The following is a 21,095-nucleotide window of genomic DNA, read 5'->3' on the forward strand; positions in this document are numbered from 1 at the left end:
CATGTCACAAGATATTACATTCTCTTAATGCCCTGGGCTGACTCCACATCCCTTGTTGGTTTGTGGAAAATGAGAGGCGGATGAATCAAATCCAGGTTTCCTGAATGACAGTGATAAAGAAACTTCTCTAGGCTACCAACTCAGCAGTCTCCTTGTTGAATAAGCATCAGCAACAACATTATGAGAATCTACAGGTCAGTACAGGTTTGAGAAGTCCCTCCATCCTGCAAAGAACCCAAGGAGTGAATGACATGCAGTTGTCATACTGCAAGAAAATGAACTTTACATCTGTGTGATAAAATAGTGGGCATTGAATAAAATTCTCAAATCAACACACATATCAAGGCCAATATAAAGGTTTCCATGTTTGTAGGCACAATAGAATGCAATTGGCTTAATAATGATAGGGTATTTTTCAGAATAATAAAATATGGTTTCTTTTAATTTGCCTTCCATTTTTTGAAATGTAGAGAGAGCACTTAGGTCATGGTTTCAAGTTTTTCTCTTCAATGATAAGGACTAGAAACTTCCTTTATTGTTTAAAATAAAAGCTGAGATTCTCATGTAATCCTGTGACTCCAGAAGCTGGGGATTTAAGAAAATATCTGGATATCACGAGGCTCAAAATAAAATCATGAGAACTGGCAACACTGCTAGTGTTGTGGCTGGGTTTACATATATTTGCATTAACAATCTATCAAGGTACCTATAAAGCATCAATCACTGCAATACTCAGGCATGAATTTCCCCAAATACTTTACAAATGTTAATGAATTAAAGCCCGTGAGATATTATTATTACCATCACCCATGGCCCCATACACTCTGGGGTAGAATGGGACTAACTGCTGGAGCAATAACCTCTAAGCTCCCTGCAACATTACTTTATCCTGTTGTCACATAATACCCTTCCTTTCCATCCCTGTACCTTCACATTACCCCACACACCTATGGCTGGCTGCTCATAGTTGAAAATGTTCATTGATGTAAAATGTGTTGATTATTTTCCACAGTGATTTAGTTTGAGGAAGGGTTTTCCCTCCCTACTGTACTCTCCAGGCAGCCAGGCTCCCCTCTCCAGGCCCTGATCCCATGATCTAGTCCAGCATAAAGTTTCCTAACCCTCCCCTATGTATTCCAACAAAACATTAGCATTTCTTTGCGCTGGCTGTCCGGGCCTCAGCTGCTGCGCTGTTCTCCAGGCAGCATGCCTCGCTGGCTTAGCTTTCTGGCTGCTCCACAGTTCCACAGCTACAAGCCTGGCTAACCAAACCCCGGATGCTTGGCTCTATGGAAGAGTGCAGGGGGCTTGCACTGTAATCCAATCCACTCCCCTTTGTGGAGGAAGCTGGGGAATGAGAGACAGGTGAAGGCAGGGCCCAGCAGGGCAGGGAGACAAAACAAAATGCTTGGCTGCAGCAAAATGATTTCCAGAGGTTCTGATCAACTGCAGCTCCCACCAAAAGCCAATGGATTATGTAGATGCTCAGCGTATCTGAAAATCAGGCCAGTCCTAAATATGGCTTTAGGTCCCTAACTGTAACTACCTAAGCTTGAAAAATTTAGCCGAAGCAGAACATCTTCTGGCTACAAAGTTTTTTCATGAGATAATTATTTGCTTGTGACATAGTCTGAATATGGCCTGTACTTTACGTCCCATGCTGCACTGTGATCTCACATGCCAAACAGGGTTGGGGCCTGTGGGTACATGAATGGGAGATTTCTAAGGCACATCTAAACACTTCAGAAAGAAACAGTAAAAGGCAGTCTTCTGTAGCAGCCACTGGGGCACTGTGTTGTTGGACATACCTCTGTTCGGGCTCACTGCAGCATGGGTAACTACATTCCATCAATGTCAATCCCCCTGCTGGTTCAACTGGATTCTTCTCTTCCTTAACTAAACTGTTTTCTAGTGGTGTTGTGTGCTAATAGAGCCTGATCTGACCATCATTACAGCCAGTGGGCGACCTCCCCTGAAACAGTTGCTGCGTTTCACCTCCAAGAGGGATGACATTTCAGTGCTGGTAGAAATGATCTGTATGTCCAGTTTACAGAGCAATTTGTAAAATGCTTTGTAATCCTTGGGGAAGAAGGGCACGGTCAGAAATCAAAGATCGTCACAAACACATTCATTACATTTATATACATTTGAAGTGCTTGCTGTTTAATACATTACAAACGTAAAAATAAATGCAAACCTCCAGCTTTTTATATCAAAAGATAATTATAATATGTAAACTTCATTTTTGTGCACTGATGTTAAAGTATATTACACTCTGAGGGAACTTACTTCGTTCACTGGGTGTTTTATGAATATAAGGGAAGGGAGGGAAAGGGAAGAAAATACTTTATAGTGCTATCTGAAAGATGCTTATGCCACAGAAAATGGTATAATCTTTACAGCAAGAGGGAATAAAAGACACAGGGGTGCTTGTCTTTGACACTAAGGACCCTTTACACCACTATGACAGCAAAAACAGACCTTAAAGTGGGTGTATATTATATTTATGCTTACTTTAAGGCCCCTTTATACTGTTAGAGTGGTTTAAAGCTGCCTGAGTGTAACCGTGTATAAGGCCACAATGTAGCCAAAGTCATTCAGTGAAGGTGAATCCTTCCAAGCATCAAGCTATTTCAAATAACTGCCTTCTGATTTGCAAATGTTAAAGTGGATTTTGAGGTCAATAGAAGGGTCGGGATATAGGCTCTATAGCCAAGCACCATTTGTTTTTTATTTAACTCTTTGCAGTAGATGGAAAAAAAACCTGGGATTCTGGCAAGATTCTGGTAATTGAACTGTGCTAATTCTTACCAAGAATTTATTTGGCTATTTCTTCAATGGAGATTTTAGATCCATTTACCCTTTGCATGGGCACAGAGTGGCATTATTCTTAATAAACTGATTTGGTGTGCCCTAGAAGTTTCACACTTTCACACTGGATTATGCACTGGAAAGGAAGGAAACCAATTCAAACATAAAAACAGGGGACGGTCCAATGAAACTGAAAGGCAGCAAACTCAAAACCAATAAAGGGAAATACTTTTTCAAGCAACATATAATTAGCTTGTGGCTCTCGTTGTCGTATGATGTTGTTGAGGCCAAAAACGTAGCAAGATTCGAAGAGGGATTGGATATTTATCTGGATAACAAGAATATCCACAGTTATAATACTTAATACAAACAAAAAGGCTTGGAAGGGATATTAAACTGCAGGCTTTGTGGTATAAGCCATTCTCTAAATATTAGGGATCAGGATGAGACCTCCATGGGGGGCAGGTAATCCCCACTGTGGGGTTTCTTGCACCTTCCTATAAAACAGCTGGTGCTAGTCTCCATTGGAGACAGGCTGCAGGACAACATGGACCTTGAGTCGGATTTGGAATGCGGTACTGCCGACCTCAAGGGTTCTCCTTCTCTGGAGCCGCATTGTTTTTTCAGTCTTTTCTCTAAAACCGTGTGGACTAGACCTTTAGGGTTTTTAAAAGGAAAACTCAGATGCTTATGTATTCCCCAAGAGTTGAGGCTTTCAGGAAAAACACAAATATTATGAGATTCGTGATAAAATCAGTGCAAGCTGGCAATGTTGAACTGTATTATTGAGTATTATATTCCTACAGTCCTAAATGTCCCATTCATTCTTACATCGTGTGTCTTTCAAACACAAAGCTAGTGAGAGAGTCAGGATAGGCTGAAGGGAGAATGAACGGAATTCCGTATGCTTATACTTAGAAAAACTGTCTTATTTGCTCATTAAAGAACTCTCACCATTATTATTAAATCAGCAAACATAATCCAAATAGCGATAAGAACTCCATCCTGCTCCCATCAATGTCAATGACAAATTTCTCTTTGACATCAATGGAAGCAGGATCAGGCTCTCACGTTCTACAGCCTTGGCAATGATTTCTTTTATTTTTTTTTTAAACCTGTTCCTAAAAATGTTTCTGGAAAAGAATAATATCCACGGGGGACAGACTCTTAAGAGTAAAGATAAATATGAACAGAGTTTATTTTTATATGTTTTGGATTTATGTAAGAAAAATATCTTTCACAATAAAAAGAACCGATACAAAATTGTTTCTCATAAATGGACAGCGCTGCTGGTTATAAAAAAGAATGATATCCTGTCCCATATTGGGCAACCAAAAAAGGCTATGTGTAGAATATACCCAAGAATCTTGACCCACTAAAAAAAGAGCTACTGTAGCATTTACCGTGACCTAGAAAACACGAGGAATTTTTTACCCATCATAAAAAGTGTTTGTTTTAGAGAATGGTCTTTAAAAACTCTGAAAATGGTGTTTGAGAAGAGTCTGTGTTTCTGTTTAGATCTCCTCTTCGACTTTCAAGATCATTCCCGAGAACACCTCGATCCCTGACTGCCCCACAGACTCGCCACTGGCTATCCGGGAGGGCAGACGGGCAGAAGTCCCAGAGGTGCAGTCTTGCACAAAATGTACTGTCTCCCTGCGTGGCTGCTGGTAGTCGACCAGCTTCTCCAGCGTCCGGTTGAGTGACTCGACGTTGTCTGCCAGCCTCTTGTTCTGTTCTACTAAGTTCTCCAAGATGAGGTTCTGCTGGATCATGAGGGAGCTCTGCTGCTGGTACCAGGAGGACAAGAGGGTGCTTTGCTGGAGATGGGCATCCATCAGCTGCTTCTCAAACTCTGAGACGTTGTACTTCCGCTTAGGATGCCGGGCAGTCTGGGATGACCGCCTCCCATAGGTAGCCCGCTGCTGCCTCTGTGGGGAGGAAGGTGGGGAGGGAGAGGAAACTGAGGTGTGCAGTGCCCCCCGTTGCTCTAACGCATCTGTCTCAGCTGGCATAGGCATTTCAATAGTCCTCAAAGGCACCCATGTGCAACCAGGCACTTCCTCCTCCTCATCTGTGGGGGATCAAAATATCAAAACATGAGTTCTTTACACGTTAGCAACATAGAAAGCAGCCTCTTTGGTTAATATGCTAAAGGAACGATGTCTGCTGTGTGGGTGTGCATATGAGCTTAGGAAAGGGGCATTAGTTTGACTGTGTGCATGTGAATGTCTCAATAGGTCTCGTTCTTTGCATTTGTGAACCAGAGGGATCTCTCTCTCTCTCTCTCATGTAATTGTTTCATCTGAAATATTAGGTGATAAGGTCCTGGGACGTTAAATTTCCTCATGTCCCGTAGAAGATTTCCTGCTCTGCAGAGTGAATTCCTTTGAGTAACTCCAAGCTCCTGTACAAGGAGGCATCCCTGTCCTGAAGGATGGGGCTGAAATGTAAGACTCCAGGATCAAAAGCTGTTGTGTGAGAGATTCTGCCTATTTGAATCTGAGATTTCATTTGCAGAGTCCTCTCTTGCCATAAGGTTGGCTGTTGCAATCTAACTTTGCAGTGGAGATCACTTCACAGCCACCAAAGATAACCTTATAGAGAAAGGCTCCTCACCCTCCCCTTTCCCCCCCAGCTTTCCCCAGTCTGTTGATGTGTGTGGATGGGATGAATGGTTTGTTTAGGACTCTTTACCTGACTGAAGCTCCAGAGTTATGTGAGGGCCATCAGTGTGCATAACATCATCACCACCACCACCATCCTCCTCCTCTGCCTCCACTCTGGCCTCAGCCTCTTTAATAGTCTCCTCCTGCCCAAGCAAAGGACTTTCCAAAATCCGCACCAGCACAGTATCAGGTCTGGGCTCCCCCGTTGAGCGACTCATCTCCACCAGCTTCTCCTTGGTGCGCCTCTTCATATCATCCCATCTCCTCCGGAGGTCCCGGGTGGTCCGGGGGGACCTGGCAACAGCATTGATCTTCCTGGCAATGCTGCACCATATCTTCTCCCTCTCTGGCTGGCTCAGGTTGACTCTCTCACTCCCATAGAGCCTAGCGTGGTTTTTGGTCACCTCCGCCACCAAAATCTCAAGTTCTACAGGAGAAAACTTTTCCTTCCTCTTCCGGGGGCCAGCAGCCATCTTAAATCTGCTCCTCTTGCAAAAAACGAAACAGGAAGGGGCAATTTGATGCTGGATTCTCATCAGGACCACTGCACATTGAAACACTCTCATGAAATACACATGCTATGCTGATGCTGGTCAGTTCCTGCTCAGGCACTGGGGCATAATGTGGCAAAGTCCATAGCTGTGTCCTTGCTAACAATGACAATGACTAAGAAAATGGTATACGAGGGGGCTTGATGTTACTAGAGCGTCACTGGAACAGAAATGAGGAGACACACAAGGATAAAATCCTCAGCTGGTGTAAATTGATGTACCTCTATTGACTGCAATGGAGTTATGCTGATTTCCACCAGCTGAGGATCTGGGCCACAATCTTTAACAGGTTGAAATAACCTTTGGGTCAGATCCTCCACTCACTAGCCCTGATATAACTGAGGAGTAACTCCAGTAAAGTCAAAGTGGTGGAGGTCTGAGAAGAATCAGGCTCACTGGACTTTCTCAGGCTCAGAACATCACACACAGCTGGAAAACCCCATTTTTTTCTGGCAGCAGTTTTACACTGTGCAATTCCAATGACTTGAGGGGAGTTACTCCTGAATTACACAAAAGGAGAATCACCCTTCTAGAGTCTGACCCTGATCTCACTTACATTTTGACAGCAGTTTAACCCCCTTGACTTCACTAGAGCCACTTCTTATTTACAACCATGACTGTGATACAGAAACAAGCCTACAGAGTCTGCATGTTAGAGTTTCGGCTGCTTAAAAAGGGAGGTTAACAGCATCAGATGGTAAGAATCATGCAAACAAGAGACAGAAAAGATATTTGGGGCCAGATTTACTGGTATAGCCTGGTGGGGTAAAATTGCTGTGAATCTCGTTTATCTGGCCAGTTATGCAGGGTTTTGCAACTGTTTTGCGGCACTAGAGTGACACAAAATAGCTGGAGGTATAGATCCATTACATCATCTTGTGCAACTCTCTGCCAGTGCAGAATTATTCCCAGAGGTCTAGTCTTCAGTTACACTGTTAGAACTATAGTCAGCAGGTGCAACTCCCATAGAAGTCCTGGTGCCAAATTCAGCAATGAAGTAAGAGGGTGTGTAAATTGGTCAGGGAATGGATGTAACTGTAACTTAAACCAATTTGGCAGTCACAGGAAAGGGGATGTAATTAGGGACAGGCAGGGCAGAAAAGGTGGGGGAGTTGCGTTGTATGTAAGAGAGGAGTATGACTGCTCAGAGCTCCGGTATGATACTGCAGAAAAACCTGAGAGTCTCTGGATAAAGTTGAGAAGTGGGAGCAACAAGGGTGATGTTGTGGTTGGAGTCTGCTATAGACCACCAGACCAGGGGGATGAGGTGGACGAGGCTTTCTTCTGGCAACTAGCAGAAATTGCTAGATCACAGGCCCTGGTTCTCATGGGAGACTTTAATCACCCTGATATCTGCTGGGAGAGCAATACAGCGGTGCACAGGCAATCCAGGAAATTTTTGGAAAGTGTAGGGGACAATTTCCTGGTGCAAGTGCTGGAGGAACCAACTAGGGGCAAAGCTTTTCTTGACCTGCTGCTCACAAACAGGGAAGAACTAGTAGGGGAAGCAAAAGTGGATGGGAACCTGGGAGGCAGTGACCATGAGATGGTCGAGTTCAGGATCCTGACACAAGGAAGAAAGGAGAGCAGCAGAATACGGACCCTGGACTTCAGAAAAGCAGACTTTGACTCCCTCAGGGAACAGATGGGCAGGATCCCCTGGGAGAATAACATGAAGGGCAAAGGGGTCCAGGAGAGCTGGCTGTATTTTAAAGAATCCTTATTGAGGTTGCAGGAACAAACCATCCCGATGTGTAGAAAGAATAGTAAATATGGCAGGCGACCAGCTTGGCTAAACAGTGAAATCCTTGCTGATCTTAAATGCAAAAAAGAGGCTTATAAGAAGTGGAAGATTGGACAAATGACCAGGGAGGAGTATAAAAATATTGCTCAGGCGTGCAGGAGTGAAATCAGGAAGGCCAAATCACACTTGGAGTTGCAGTTAGCAAGAGATGTTAAGAGTAACAAGAAGGGTTTCTTCAGGTATGTTAGCAACAAGAAGAAAATCAAGGAAAGTGTGGGCCCCTTACTGAATGAGGGAGGCAACCTAGTGACAGAGGATGTGGAAAAAGCTAATGTACTCAATGATTTTTTTGCCTCTGTCTTCACGCACAAGGTCAGCTCCCAGATTGCTGCACTGGGCAGTACAGCATGGGGAGAAGGTGACCAACCCTCTGTGGAGAAAGAAGTGGTTCGGGACTATTTAGAAAAACTGGACGTGCACAAGTCCATGGGGCCGGATGCGCTGCATCCGAGGGTGCTAAAAGAGTTGGCGGGTGAGATTGCAGAGCCATTAGCCATTATTTTTGAAAACTCATGGCGATCGGGGGAGGTCCCAGATGACTGGAAAAAGGCTAATGTAGTGCCCATCTTTAAAAAAGGGAAGAAGGAGGATCCGGGGAACTACAGGCCAGTCAGCCTCACCTCAGTCCCTGGAAAAATCATGGAGCAGGTCCTCAAGGAATCAATTATGAAACATTTAGAGGAGAGGAAAGTGATCAGGAACAGTCAGCATGGATTCACGAAGGGGAAGTCATGCCTGACTAACCTAATTGCCTTCTATGATGAGATAACTGGCTCTGTGGATGAGGGGAAAGCAGTGGATGTGTTATTTCTTGACTTTAGCAAAGCTTTTGATACGGTCTCCCACAGTATTCTTGCCACCAAGTTAAAGAAGTATGGGCTGGATGAATGGACTGTAAGGTGGATAGAAAGCTGGCTAGATCGTCGGGCTCAACGGGTAGTGATCAATGGCTCCATGTCTAGTTGGCAGCCGGTTTCAAGTGGAGTGCCCCAAGGGTCGGTCCTGGGGCCGGTTTTGTTTAATATCTTTATTAATGATCTGGAGGATGGTGTGGACTGCACTCTCAGCAAGTTTGCAGATGACACTAAACTAGGAGGCGTGGTAGATACACTAGAGGGTAGGGATCGGATACAGAGGGACCTAGACAAATTAGAGGATTGGGCAGAAAAAAACCTGATGAGGTTCAACAAGGACAAGTGCAGAGTCCTGCACTTAGGACGGAAGAATCCCATGCACTGCTACAGACTAGGGACCGAATGGCTAGGTAGCAGTTCTGCTGAAAAGGACCTAGGGGTCACAGTGGACGAGAAGCTGGATATGAGTCAACAGTGTGCTCTTGTTGCCAAGAAGGCTAACGGCATTTTGGGCTGTATAAGTAGGGGCATTGCCAGCAGATCGAGGAACGTGATCGTTCCCCTTTATTCGACATTGGTGAGGCCTCATCTGGAATACTGTGTCCAGTTTTGCGCCCCACACTACAAGAAGGATGTGGAAAAATTGGAAAGAGTCCAGCGGAGGGCAACAAAAATGATTAGGGGTCTGGAGCACATGACTTATGAGGAGAGGCTGAGAGAACTGGGATTGTTTAGTCTCCAGAAGAGAAGAATGAGGGGGGATTTGATAGCAGCCTTCAACTACCTGAAGGGGGGTTCCAAAGAGGATGGAGCTCGGCTGTTCTCAGTGGTGGCAGATGACAGAACAAGGAGCAATGGTCTCAAGTTGCTGTGGGGGAGGTCCAGGTTGGATATCAGGAAAAACTATTTCACTAGGAGGGTGGTGAAACACTGGAATGCGTTACCTAGGGAGGTGGTGGAGTCTCCTTCCTTGGAGGTTTTTAAGGCCCGGCTTGACAAAGCCCTGGCTGGGATGATTTAGCTGGGAATTGGTCCTGCTTTGAGCAGGGGGTTGGACTAGATGACCTCTTGAGGTCCCTTCCAACTCTGATATTCTATGATTCTATGATTCTACAAGAGAGGAGAGGGGACGTAGCAAGAAAAGCAATAGAAGGGTTCAAGATAAAGTGGGTGTAGGATCGGTAGAGGGAATGAGATCACTTATCTACAACCTCCTTGTTGGCCGCTTTTCTTATCACAGCGTTCTCTTTGGGCCTCTCTGTATGTGAGGAACTCGTTCTTAAAACTTGACAAATTATACCTCTTTTCTGATCTAATTACAGGTAACTTGCATCATCTTTTTATCACTGTTGATTCTGGTCTACAGGGTGACACATTTCCCTCTAGGAGTTTGGTGTCCGGCCACATACATTTCTGGTGCTTCGTAGGTTACACAGAGTAAATTCTGGGATGGAGGGCATGCTTCTCCAACTTACACATTGTGTAAATAAGAGCAAATCATTGTGTACTGAAGTCAATTAAATTCACACTTGTGTGAAACATGTGCAAATGCCAGGAGAATAGGGACCAAATGAATCACTGTTGATTTACACTGGTTTAATTGACCCAAACTGTCTCTGGATCTGTGAAAAATTTATAGAACACAACATTCAAAAAAGAAAAAAAACAACAACTAAGTAACCCAAATTAGTAGTATTTAAATGGCTCTGTTTTATTTTAAGAGTGTTACAAATACACCTAAACAGTCACTGATTTTAATTTAACAAACACGTTTCAACCTCTGCTTAAAAAGAGGGGAAAATATCAGGTTTTCATTTTAAATTTATCCCTATAGTAAATTACATTTGTCAGATTCTGAACAACAATCGGGTGTGTGTGGGGGGGAGAATATCAGTTTCCCTCTTTTTTAACTATCACATAATATGAAAAACAGAAGGATGCTGGAATTAAATGGTAGTACACCTCTACCCCAATATAACGCGACCTGATATAACATGAATTCAGATATAACGCGGTATAGCAGTGCTCCGGGGGGGGCTGTGCACTCCGGCGGATCAAAGCAAGTTCGATATAACACAGTTTCACCTATAATGAAGTAAGATTTTTTGGCTCCCGAGGACAGCGTTATATCGGGGTAGAGGTGTAATAGCAAAACTGGTTTAATGAAGAATACTTAGCACTAACATAGTATGTCACATTTATGAAAGAGCAGCACAAATATGAACTTACCCTTACAATAGCCTTATTAGATACACAAGTATGTTTCATACAAATAAAGACAAATATTTCTTTATGCTGTAAAGTCATCTTGTGGAGTTCCCTGATATTGGTAAATTATTAGGGTTGGTTTTAAAAAGATCTGTATAATAGTATGGCCAGCAATATCACTGTCTGTAGTTATGCAAGCTAGGGGACGGACAATCAAATCTTATGATTCGGGAGGTGGGACCAAGCAGGCTAAGGAACTGATCCAATCCCATTGAATTCAGTCGGACTCTTTCTTTTGCCATCAGGCCCTAAATGCATTATTGGGAGATTTTACCTTCTGCTGAAGCACTAGGTGTCAGCACTAGGTGTCAAACAATGAAAGAGACAAGATACCAGAGGTCGGCAGATGGATTGATATTCTGATATGATTAGAGCAGGGGTTTGGTTTTGAATATTTATCAGACAGCTTCAGTTCCTCAATATGTTGCTCATTTAGGATGCAAATAATCGCAAAGAGGCACCTACCTAACTTAGGACAAAATCCTACATCAATGAAGTCATTGCAAAACTGTCCTCTGATTTTAGTGCTTCAGGATCAGGATTTTAGTAAGGTTTTAGCACCAAGTATCTGGTTTGCATATCAAATAGCATGCAGGAGAACAAGAGCTTAAAAATCACAATGGATTTCAATGTCCATGGGCCTGACTCCCATTTAGATTCAGCGTGTATTTACATCAACATTTAGTTCGCAGCAAGCTGGGGTGTTGCATTAAGTGTCCACCTGGCCCTGCTGAAGCGCACTATCAGTTCCTCAGTGTGCTTCAATCGACCCTGCTTTGAAATGGGAATAGATCAAAGCACACCAGGGAACTGTTAGTGTGCATCAGCAAAGTCCACATGGACCATTAGTGTGCAGCAGGATAGTGCTGGGTAAGACTCATACTCCAGCTTGCCACAAACTAAATGTTCCCGTAGACAAGCCTTAAGGCGCCTTTACACTGACAGTGTGATGTAAAGGGGCCTTAGTGTATCTGAAAATCAGGTCCAATGGCCTTATTGGCTTGCAACGTATAAAAGTACACCTCTACCCCGATATAACGCGGCCCTCGGGAGCCAAAAGATCTTACCGTGTTATAGGTGAAACCGCGTTATATTGAATTTGCTTTGATCCTCCGGAGTGCACAGCCCCGCCCCTCCGGAGCGCTGCTTTACCGTGTTATATCCGAATTCGTATTATATCGGGTCGTGTTATATTGGGGTAGAGGTGTATTACCAAAAGGAATATACCAAATATTAGTAGTGATAGATTATACTGCAAGCTGCTGCTGTTGCACTCAATGGGCCTGATTCTCAGTTACACTCACAACACTCAGAGAAAGGGGATCTTGAGGTAAATGAAAATCAGACACAAGGACTTCCCACAGTGCAGGAAATGGTTAGATTTCTAAGGCCTGATTCCTCTCTCTTTTCCACCTTGGTGTAACTCCATGGATTTCAATGGAGCTAGTCCAGAGTTACGCTTGCGGACTCAGATTGTTAAGTTAATACTCTCTCTTAGGTAATTAGTACCCCAATGGTTGCATAATTTGCCACAGGCTCTTTAAGCACCATAAGTGATCAAGGCCTTTGTTTTCCATCTCATCTGAAAGGCCCCATTCTCCAGAAGCAGAGCCCCTAATTCAATGCTGGGACACTGGTTCGGCAATGTGTCAGAGAGAAAGGACTGCATCCTAAAATGACTCATTGCAATATGCTCTGGGCTTCTTGAAGCTCCCCCATCCAAACCGTAGTGAATCTCAATCCCACTGAGTTTACAAGATATGAGAAGATGACAAACTAGGAGGTACGATTGCATGGCCATGTTGCTAACACATACATATATTGGACATTTTTAAAGAGTTAGCACTATTTATTTGTAATGATATACAGTTCATGGGTTTATTTTTAAAATAAAGCACTTCCATGAATGTTTGAGATGATTTTAAGAACTGGGCTCTCCAAATTATATCCTGTAGTTGGCCCAATAACAAAAAAAGAAACTTTCAGCTGCTTAGGAAAGCACTTCAACAGGCCAGAGTTTGTTGCCAGGAAAGATGAGTTGGCAGCGTAACCTCAGCTAAGGAGTACTCTATCCATACCACCGGGGCACATCAGACAAGCAAAGTAGGGTCAGGGGCTTAGTCAGTATATTGAACATAAATATCCAGGTGGAAAAACGTTCACCTACACATGTGGACATGTACCACACACCCATTCACAGATGTGTAAGACATCATACTGCATAAACTCTGAACTCCTATCAGCAGCCGGGATACTCACATGAACTCCACAAATGCTCTAGTTCTGAGTCAGCTTGACAATATTGTCTATAATTCCCTTCAAGTCAAATGGTTCAGTCTAAATATAATGAAGAATGTCTGGTCTGATATTTTAAACAAAGAATCCCCCCTTACTGAGGAGATCATGACTTCACTATGGCCTTGTCAACACACCTAATGTTACTAAGCCACCTGTTTCCTGCAGCTGTCTGGTTGGCTTGCTAGCTCTACTATTCCTTACAAAAAGTTATGTTCCTAAATATGCAACCATGATAAATTTAGTTTATGTAAAGTTATTGCATCCTGATGTTGTTATGCCCAGTATGCATCAGGCGGAATTCACTCTTGGCCTTATGTAACAGACTCTGCCTCATTGACATGTCCTGCCACACAATCTATATCAGGGGTCAGCAACCTTTCAGAAGTGGTGTGCTGAGTCTTCATTTATTCACTCTGATTTAAGGTTTCGTGTGCCAGTAATACATTTTAACGTTTTTAGAAGGTCTCTTTCTATAAGTCTATAATATAGAACGAAACTATTGCTGTATGCAAAGTAAATAAGGTTTTTAAAATGTTTAAGAAGCTTCATTTAAAATTAAATTAAAATGCAGAGGCCCCTGGACTGGTGGCCAGGACCATTGAGTGCCTCTGAAAATCAGCTTGAGTGCCGCCTTTGACACATGTGCCATAGGTTGCCTACCCCTGATCTATATAGTACATTTCTCTCATGAAAACATAGAATCATTTGGGCCAAAACATGGACAAATTTTGTTTCTTGTAAACAAACCACTGGCCAGGATTCAAAAATTAAAATGATTAAACTAACACCGCGCTACACAAATCATCTCCCCTGATAATCCGAATGAAGAGATGCTTAGATGTTAACAGAATTCTTTTGCAAAACTGCCCCTTACCACTCACAAGCATCCATCTGAACGCCCTAAACAAACCTTATCCCAATAAATATTTGATCCCACAGATCCATTGTTTAGAGGAAAAGATGGGTTTAAATAAATGTTATGGCTCAGACCTTGCTGAGGTTAAATTCCTGCATTCACTCATCTCATTTATCACTTGGACTGCAGCTGACTCGAATACCATTTCCTATGGTAAGCAGCTGTTTTGTAATGGGCCGCATTTACAATAAAATAAAACACACATACAGACAGAAGCTGCTTCAGAATAAAACACTCTCCAATCTGTAATCTCAGCCTGCCTTTCATATGCAGCCACTGGAGCGCAGAAAAGAAAGTACACTTTTTATCAGAACCACCTGCAGCAGCCTATTTGTCATTGGAAGTTAAAGCACAATACAGTTTAATTGTAAAAGGCATTGTTCATACCACAATCCCTTGCAAGTTCACAGGATATTGCTACAATAAAGAAGGATGAGAGTAGGCAGGAACAGTGGAAAAGGAGTGGCATGAAGGTGTAGCCCATTACTTCATTTTATCATTCATTTACTGTGTGTTGTATGATGTTATGATTAATTAACATGCTATGTCATATATAATACTTGTATACTAAATAGATTTAAGTTGTAGGACTATAGAATAATAGATTGATCAGTAGTCAGAAGGGATAAGTATGCATTAGGTATCTAGGTAAGTAGGGCAGAAACACAAGGCCTACAGGCTCGGGTCTGTACGTTTTAGCTTAGCATACTAGGCAATAGGTTTAAGAAATGCTGATACAAGTAAGTGACCAAAGAATGACCCTATGACACAAGTTTATGGGAAGAGATGTACCAATGAGTGGTATTGCGAAAAATTAACTGTAAGAGTAATTTTGAGTACAAGTCACATGCACAGCGTGTTAGGTGTAGTCAGAATCACAAGAGAAAAGAGGTCTCCCAGATTGGGTAAAATGAGTTCCCTATGGGAAAACTCCAGCAAGAACCATCCCTCTACTGATGATCAATTGGCAAGGCAGCCATCAAACCTTAACAATATCATTAAGGATGTGAGTATGACTATATTTCTAACTTGTGCATAGGTCTTTATAGGATTTCTATATGCTTGGGTACTCATAACCTGAACTGTAACTTTAATAAACTTGACAAAACAAACTAGACCTTGTACTTGCCAATGGATGTGTATGTCTTTATGTGTTCCTAGAGACCCTAAATCTGAAGCAAGTAGCAGAGGTGACTTTCACTCTGCTAAGCTGGAGACTGTTGCCACCAAAGCTGAACCCACAGTGGTGCAATACAACATTACTAAGTTCACTTTAAATAAAATAAAAGGTTAGAAAGGACTCCTGTGAGTAAGTGGGGAAGTAGACCATAGAGCATGACTATAGGCATCCTGACAAGGTGGATTTTGACCTGCATGGGACAAACAAATTAGTAGGATCAATGCAAGTGAACAGACTGTTCAAGGTAGCTGTGATGATGGCAGCAAAGGGTCAACCCTGAAAATGAAAAAAAGGGGATGGGGGATTGAGAAAAGTCCAGAATTGGTAGAGGAGAAGGAAGATGTAGGGATATTGGGAGCAAGATAAGATGGTAGGAGAGGAGATCAAGAGAATGAGATGTAAGAGGAATGAAGAGCTGGAAGGTGAGGAGATCAGTTATATATGCTTATGGAAGTGGATGGGAGGGTGCGGGGTGGAGGTTTTTGAAAGGGGCTGGTTAGTGTTAGCGTGGTACAGAGAAGTAATGCTTCAGTTTGGAGAACAGAAAGTAGTTATGATGGGAGTGCTGCTGGGAGAACACAAAGGATGCAGTTAGAATAAGCAAGACATGGAGGAACAAATCCATGAATGAGCAATTCAGTACATTTTGGGAGGTTTATTTATTTGTGAAGGGACTGTCATGACTTGGGACCATGGGAATTTTGGCTGGTAGGAAAGTTTTGTTTCTACTTCTGGGGAAGGGGTTCAAACAAAGGCTTATCTGTAAAATTTTAAAAAAAATCACTGTTTTAATGTAGTTTGCTTAGAACCTTTGCAATGCTTTTAGTCCCCGTTACAACTTTTTATTTAGCTCCCATTACATTCATAGACGGAATCGCTACAGAACAGCTTTAAAATCCCCCAAATAAAACTTTCAATCAGTGCTAATTACTAAAACGAGAACCATGTTCAGCCATATTCATTCTCCAGACACACATGTCTAAGCAATAACCCACAAGAAATTAGTTACCACTTCTCTGCCATTACTCATCAGTTAGGATTCTGACCTGCAAGCACTTCTACTCTTGTATTCCCATGAGACAAGGTAATTGTGTTGTGTTAGTGTGTTACATTCACATTGCATTGAACAATGATGTGGCATCAATTTGCAGTGACTTCCCAGCATATCATAATGCAGTCTTATGGATTAAGATGCAATCTCATTGCAGCATGGCACTACATCATCATAGTATGCACAAAATAAATTTGGGACGAATTATGTGCTTGGTAAATAAGGTTCCAAGGACAAATCTATAGAAATCAAGACTGCCCTACAAATTTCAGAACAGTAGCACTCCTTTATCAGAACAAATGATTTAGTTGGTGTTGGTCCTGCTTCGAGCAGGGGGTTGGACTAGATGATCTCCTGAGGTCCCTTCCAACCCTGATATTCTATGATTAGTAACCATGAATTGCATTGTGAGGTTCAAAATGCCAAGGGACTTCAAGAATCTGAGAAGGTAAAACTGGAGCTCAGAACAAACTAGTGGAACTTTTTTATTTACCCTGCTGTACCTCTGTTTGACAAAAAAGAGAACATACAAAAATCCAAAGTAGCTATTTTTGCACATGCTGAATCCAGCCCTTCATTGGTAGCCTCCAGATCCACTGATAGATGTGTCTCTATCAAATAACCCAAAAAGATACAGAGCATTCCTGTAAGTGAAAAGCATGGCGTGGTAGTCCAGTGCATTGGAATATCATTTCAGGCCCACACCAACCTCAGTTTCCTAATACCAGTGAAGATGAGAAAAGCCAGCCTCTGGTGATCAGCAGTGAAATCAGAGGACCTCATGTGGAAATGTGACCCTATGTTGCATTGATCATAATGACTAACACTTATGACACCCTCAGCATTTTATCTCCTTCATTTTTCTTCAGAGAATGACAGGATTAAATGACTTAGATTGTGCTCTAGTCATCTGTCAGAAAAATAAATTTAAGGCAACTAATAATTAGCACATAATAAAAAGAAATGGAATCAATCATAGAATCGTAGGACCGGAAGGGACCTTGAGAGTCTTCTAGTCCAGTCTCCTGCACTCAAGGCAGGACTATGTATTATCTAGACCAGTGATTTTCAAACTTTTTTTCTGGGGACCCAGTTGAAGAAAATTGTTGATGCCTGTGACCCCCTGGAGCCAGGGATGAGGGGTTTGGGGTGTGGGAGGAGCTCAGGGCAGGGGCACAGGGTGAAGGCTGCGGGGTAGGGCTGGGAATGAGGGGTTCAGGGTGTGGGAGGGCAGGAGGTTGGGGTGTTGGAGGGGATCAGGACTCTGTGCTGGGACTGAAGTGTTTGGGGTACAGTAGGGGTTCTGGGTTGGGGGGGCTCAGGGCTGGGACAGGGGGTTGGGGTGCGGGAGGGGGTCAGGGCTCTGGGCTGGGGGTGCAGGCTCTGGGATGGGGTCGGGGATGAGGAGTTTGGGGTGCAGGAAGGGGTTCCAGGTTTGGAAGGGCTCAGGGCTGGGGCAGGGATTGGGGCGCGGACTTACCTCCGGTGGCTCCTGGTCAGCAGCGCAGCCGGGGTGCACCATGAACCACGCTGCACCCTGGAAGTAGCCAGGAGCAGGTCTGGCTCCTAGGCGGAGGCGCACAAGCAACTCCATGTGATTCTCGCCCGCAGGCACCGCTCCCCCAAATCCCATTGGCCGGTTGCTCGGGGCGGGGGCAGCGCGCAGAGCCCTGTGGCCCCCCTGCCTAGAAGCCAGACCTGCTGCTGGCCACTTCTGGTGTCAGAAAAGGTAGGCACTATCCTGCCTTAGCTGGGCAGCACTGCCAACGGGACTTTCTGGCGGTGCTGACCAGATCAAGGCAACCTGCTCCTTACATGCCGTGACCCACTAGTGGGTCATGACCCAAGGTTTGAAAAACTCTGGATATAGACCATCCCTGACAGGTGTTTGTATAACCTGTTCTTAAAGATCTTCAATGATGGAGATTCTACAACCTCCCCAGGCAATTTATTCCAGTCCTTAACCACTCTGATAGTTAGGAAGTTTTTCCTAAACTTAAACCTTCCTTGCTGCAATTTAAGCCCATTGCTTCTTGTCCTATCCACAGAGGTTAAAGAGAACAATTTTTCTCCCTCCTCCTTGTAACAACTTTTTATGTCCCTGAAAACTGTTATCATGTCCCCCCCTCAGTCTTCTCTTCTCCAGACCAAACAAATCAAATTTTTTCAATCTTCCCTCTAAGTCATATTTTCTAGACCTTTAATCAATTTTGTTGCTCTTCTCTGGACTTTCTCCAATTTGTCAATGTCTTTTCTGAAATGTGGCTCCCAAAACTGGACACAATACTCCAGCTGAGGCCTAATCAGCGCGGAGTAGAGCAGAAGAATTACTTCTTGTGTCTTAGGGTGGGTCTACACTACCCGGTAGTTCGGCGGCAAGCAAATTGAACTTCTGGGTTTGACTTATCGAGTCTTGTCTGGACGAGATAAGTCGAACCCGGAAGTGCTCGCCGTCGACTGCGGTACTCCAGCTCGGCGAGAGGAGTACCGCGAAGTCGACGGGGGAGCCTGCCTGCCGCGTCTGGACCGAGGTAAGTTCGAACTAAGGTACTTCGAACTTCAGCTACGTTATTCACGTAGCTGAAGTTGAGTACCTTAGTTCGAATTGGGGGGTTAATGTAGACCTGCCCTTGCTTACAACACTCCTGCTAATACATCCCAGAATGATGTTTGCTTTTTTTGCAAGTGTTACACTGTTGACTCCTATTTAGCTTCTGATCCACTAAGACCCGCAGATCCCTTTCCGCAGTACTCCTTCCTAGGCAGTCATTTCACATTTTGTATGTGTGCAACTGACTGTTCCTTCCTAAGTGGAGTTACTTCAGAGCATTTCTCCAGTTTGTCTAGATCATTTTGACTTTTAATCCTATCTCCAAAGCACCTGCAACCAATCCCAGCTTGGTATTGTTTGCAAACTTTATAAGCTTATTATCTAAATCATTGATGAAGATATTGAACAGAACCAGACCCAGAACTGATCCCTATGACCTTCCAGTTTGACTGTGAACAACTGATAACTCTGGAAATGGTTTTCCAAGCAGTTGTGCACCCACCTTATAGTAGTAGCTCCATCTAGGTTGTATTTCTCTAGTTTGTTTACGAGAAGGTCATGCAAGACAGTATCGAAAGCCTTACTAAATTCAAGTTATACCACATCTGCCACTTCCCCATTACCCACTAGGCTTGTTACCCTGTCAAAGAATGCTAGAAGGTTGGTTTGACATAATTTGTTCTTGACAAATCTGTGCTGTTACTTATCACTGTATTATCTTCTAGGTGTTTGCAAACTGATTGCTTAATTATTGCTCCATTATCTTTCCAGGTACTGAAGTTAAGCTGATTGGTCTGTAATTTCACTTTTTAGAGATTGGCACTATATTTCCCCTGTTCCAGTCCTCTGGAATCTCCCGTCTTCCATGATTAATCGCTAATGGTTCAGCTATCTCTTCAGTCAGCTCCGTGAGTATTCTAGGATGTATTTCATTAGGCCCTGGTGACTCGAAGACATCTAACTTGTCTTAGTCATTTTTAACTTGTACTTTCCCTATTTTGGCCTCTGATCCTACCACATTTTCACTGGCATTCACTATGTTAGACATCCAATTGCTACTAACCTTTTTGGTGAAAACTGAAACAAAAAAGTAATTTAGCACTTCTGCCATTTCTACATTTTCTTTTATTGTTCCCCCACTCCCCTCATTGAGTAATAGATCTATCCTGTCCTTGGTCTTCCCCCTGTTTCTAATGTATTTGTAGAATGTTTTCTTGTTATGCTTTGGGTCTCTAGAATTATAGCTTCATAGCAACATTGGTCTGGAAGAGACCTCATGAAGTCATCAAGTCCAGCAACTTGTGCTATAGAAGGACCAAGTAAACTTAGAACATTCCTGAAAGGTGTTTGTTCAATTTGTTTTTAAATGCTTCCAGGGATGGGGACTCTATGACTTCCCTTGAAAGCCCATTCCAGAGCTTAACTACCCTTAGAGTTAGAAAGTTTTTCCTAATATTTAACCTAAATCTTCCTTGCTGCAGATTAAGCCCTTTACTTTTTGTCCTACCTTCAGTGGACATGGAGAACATTTGATCATTGTCCTTTTTATAACAACCCTTAACATATTGGAAGACTGTTATCAGGTTCCCTCTTAGTCTTCTTTTCTCAAGGCTAAACATGCCCAGTTTTTTTAACCTTCCTCACAGGTTTTCTAAACCTTTGATCATTTTTGTTACTTTCCTCTGGACTCTTTCCAATTTGTCCACATCTTTCCTAAAGTGTGGTACCTAGAATTGGACACAGTACTCCAGCTGGGGCCTCACTGGTACCGAGTAGTGCGGGATAATTACCTCCTGTGTCTTACAAACAGCACGCTTGTTAATACATCCCAGAATCATATTAGCATTTTTTGCAGCTACATCATATTGACAACTTATATTCAGTTTGTGGTCCACTATGAAGGTTAAGCTTGTCCAAAGCTGAACAAACATTTATACCAGGGCACTGAACATCCTCACTAAAATAATTAACTTGGTTATGCCTCTGGGCTAACGTAGCACCTCTTTCACTCATAATATCATGGTCAGTAGAAATTCACCCACCACTTCCCCTGCTTGTAGTTCAGATACAGCAGGCCAGATCTCAACTGGTGTAAATCAAAAGTCAATGGAGCTATAGAGATTTACAGCAGCTGGCAAGGAT

General features: G+C 43.1%; 1 protein-coding gene across 8 annotated transcripts in view; it reads right to left on the minus strand.

Moving 5' to 3' along the window:
• TSNARE1 (t-SNARE domain containing 1) overlaps positions 1 to 21,095 on the minus strand; it is a 609,011-nt gene that overhangs the window by 191,013 nt on the left and 396,903 nt on the right. For 2 of the 8 annotated variants that reach the window (XM_034763703.1, XM_034763704.1), the window contains 2 exons: positions 5,509 to 5,968; positions 2,173 to 4,885 (listed from right to left, as the gene is read on the minus strand). The exons of 2 other annotated variants lie outside the window; for them this stretch is intronic. In XM_034763703.1, the coding sequence (XP_034619594.1) occupies positions 4,326 to 4,885; positions 5,509 to 5,968 (1,020 nt within the window). In that variant the 3' untranslated portion in view covers positions 2,173 to 4,325. Of the gene's footprint in view, positions 1 to 2,158; positions 4,886 to 5,508; positions 5,969 to 21,095 lie in introns of those variants that run through there. 4 more of the 8 variants (XM_034763706.1, XM_034763705.1, XM_034763707.1 and 1 more) reach the window with 4 other exon arrangements.

The sequence above is a fragment of the Trachemys scripta genome, chromosome 2 (genome assembly GCF_013100865.1).
Source record: "Trachemys scripta elegans isolate TJP31775 chromosome 2, CAS_Tse_1.0, whole genome shotgun sequence".
In the NCBI taxonomy this organism is placed as follows: domain Eukaryota; kingdom Metazoa; phylum Chordata; order Testudines; family Emydidae; genus Trachemys; species Trachemys scripta.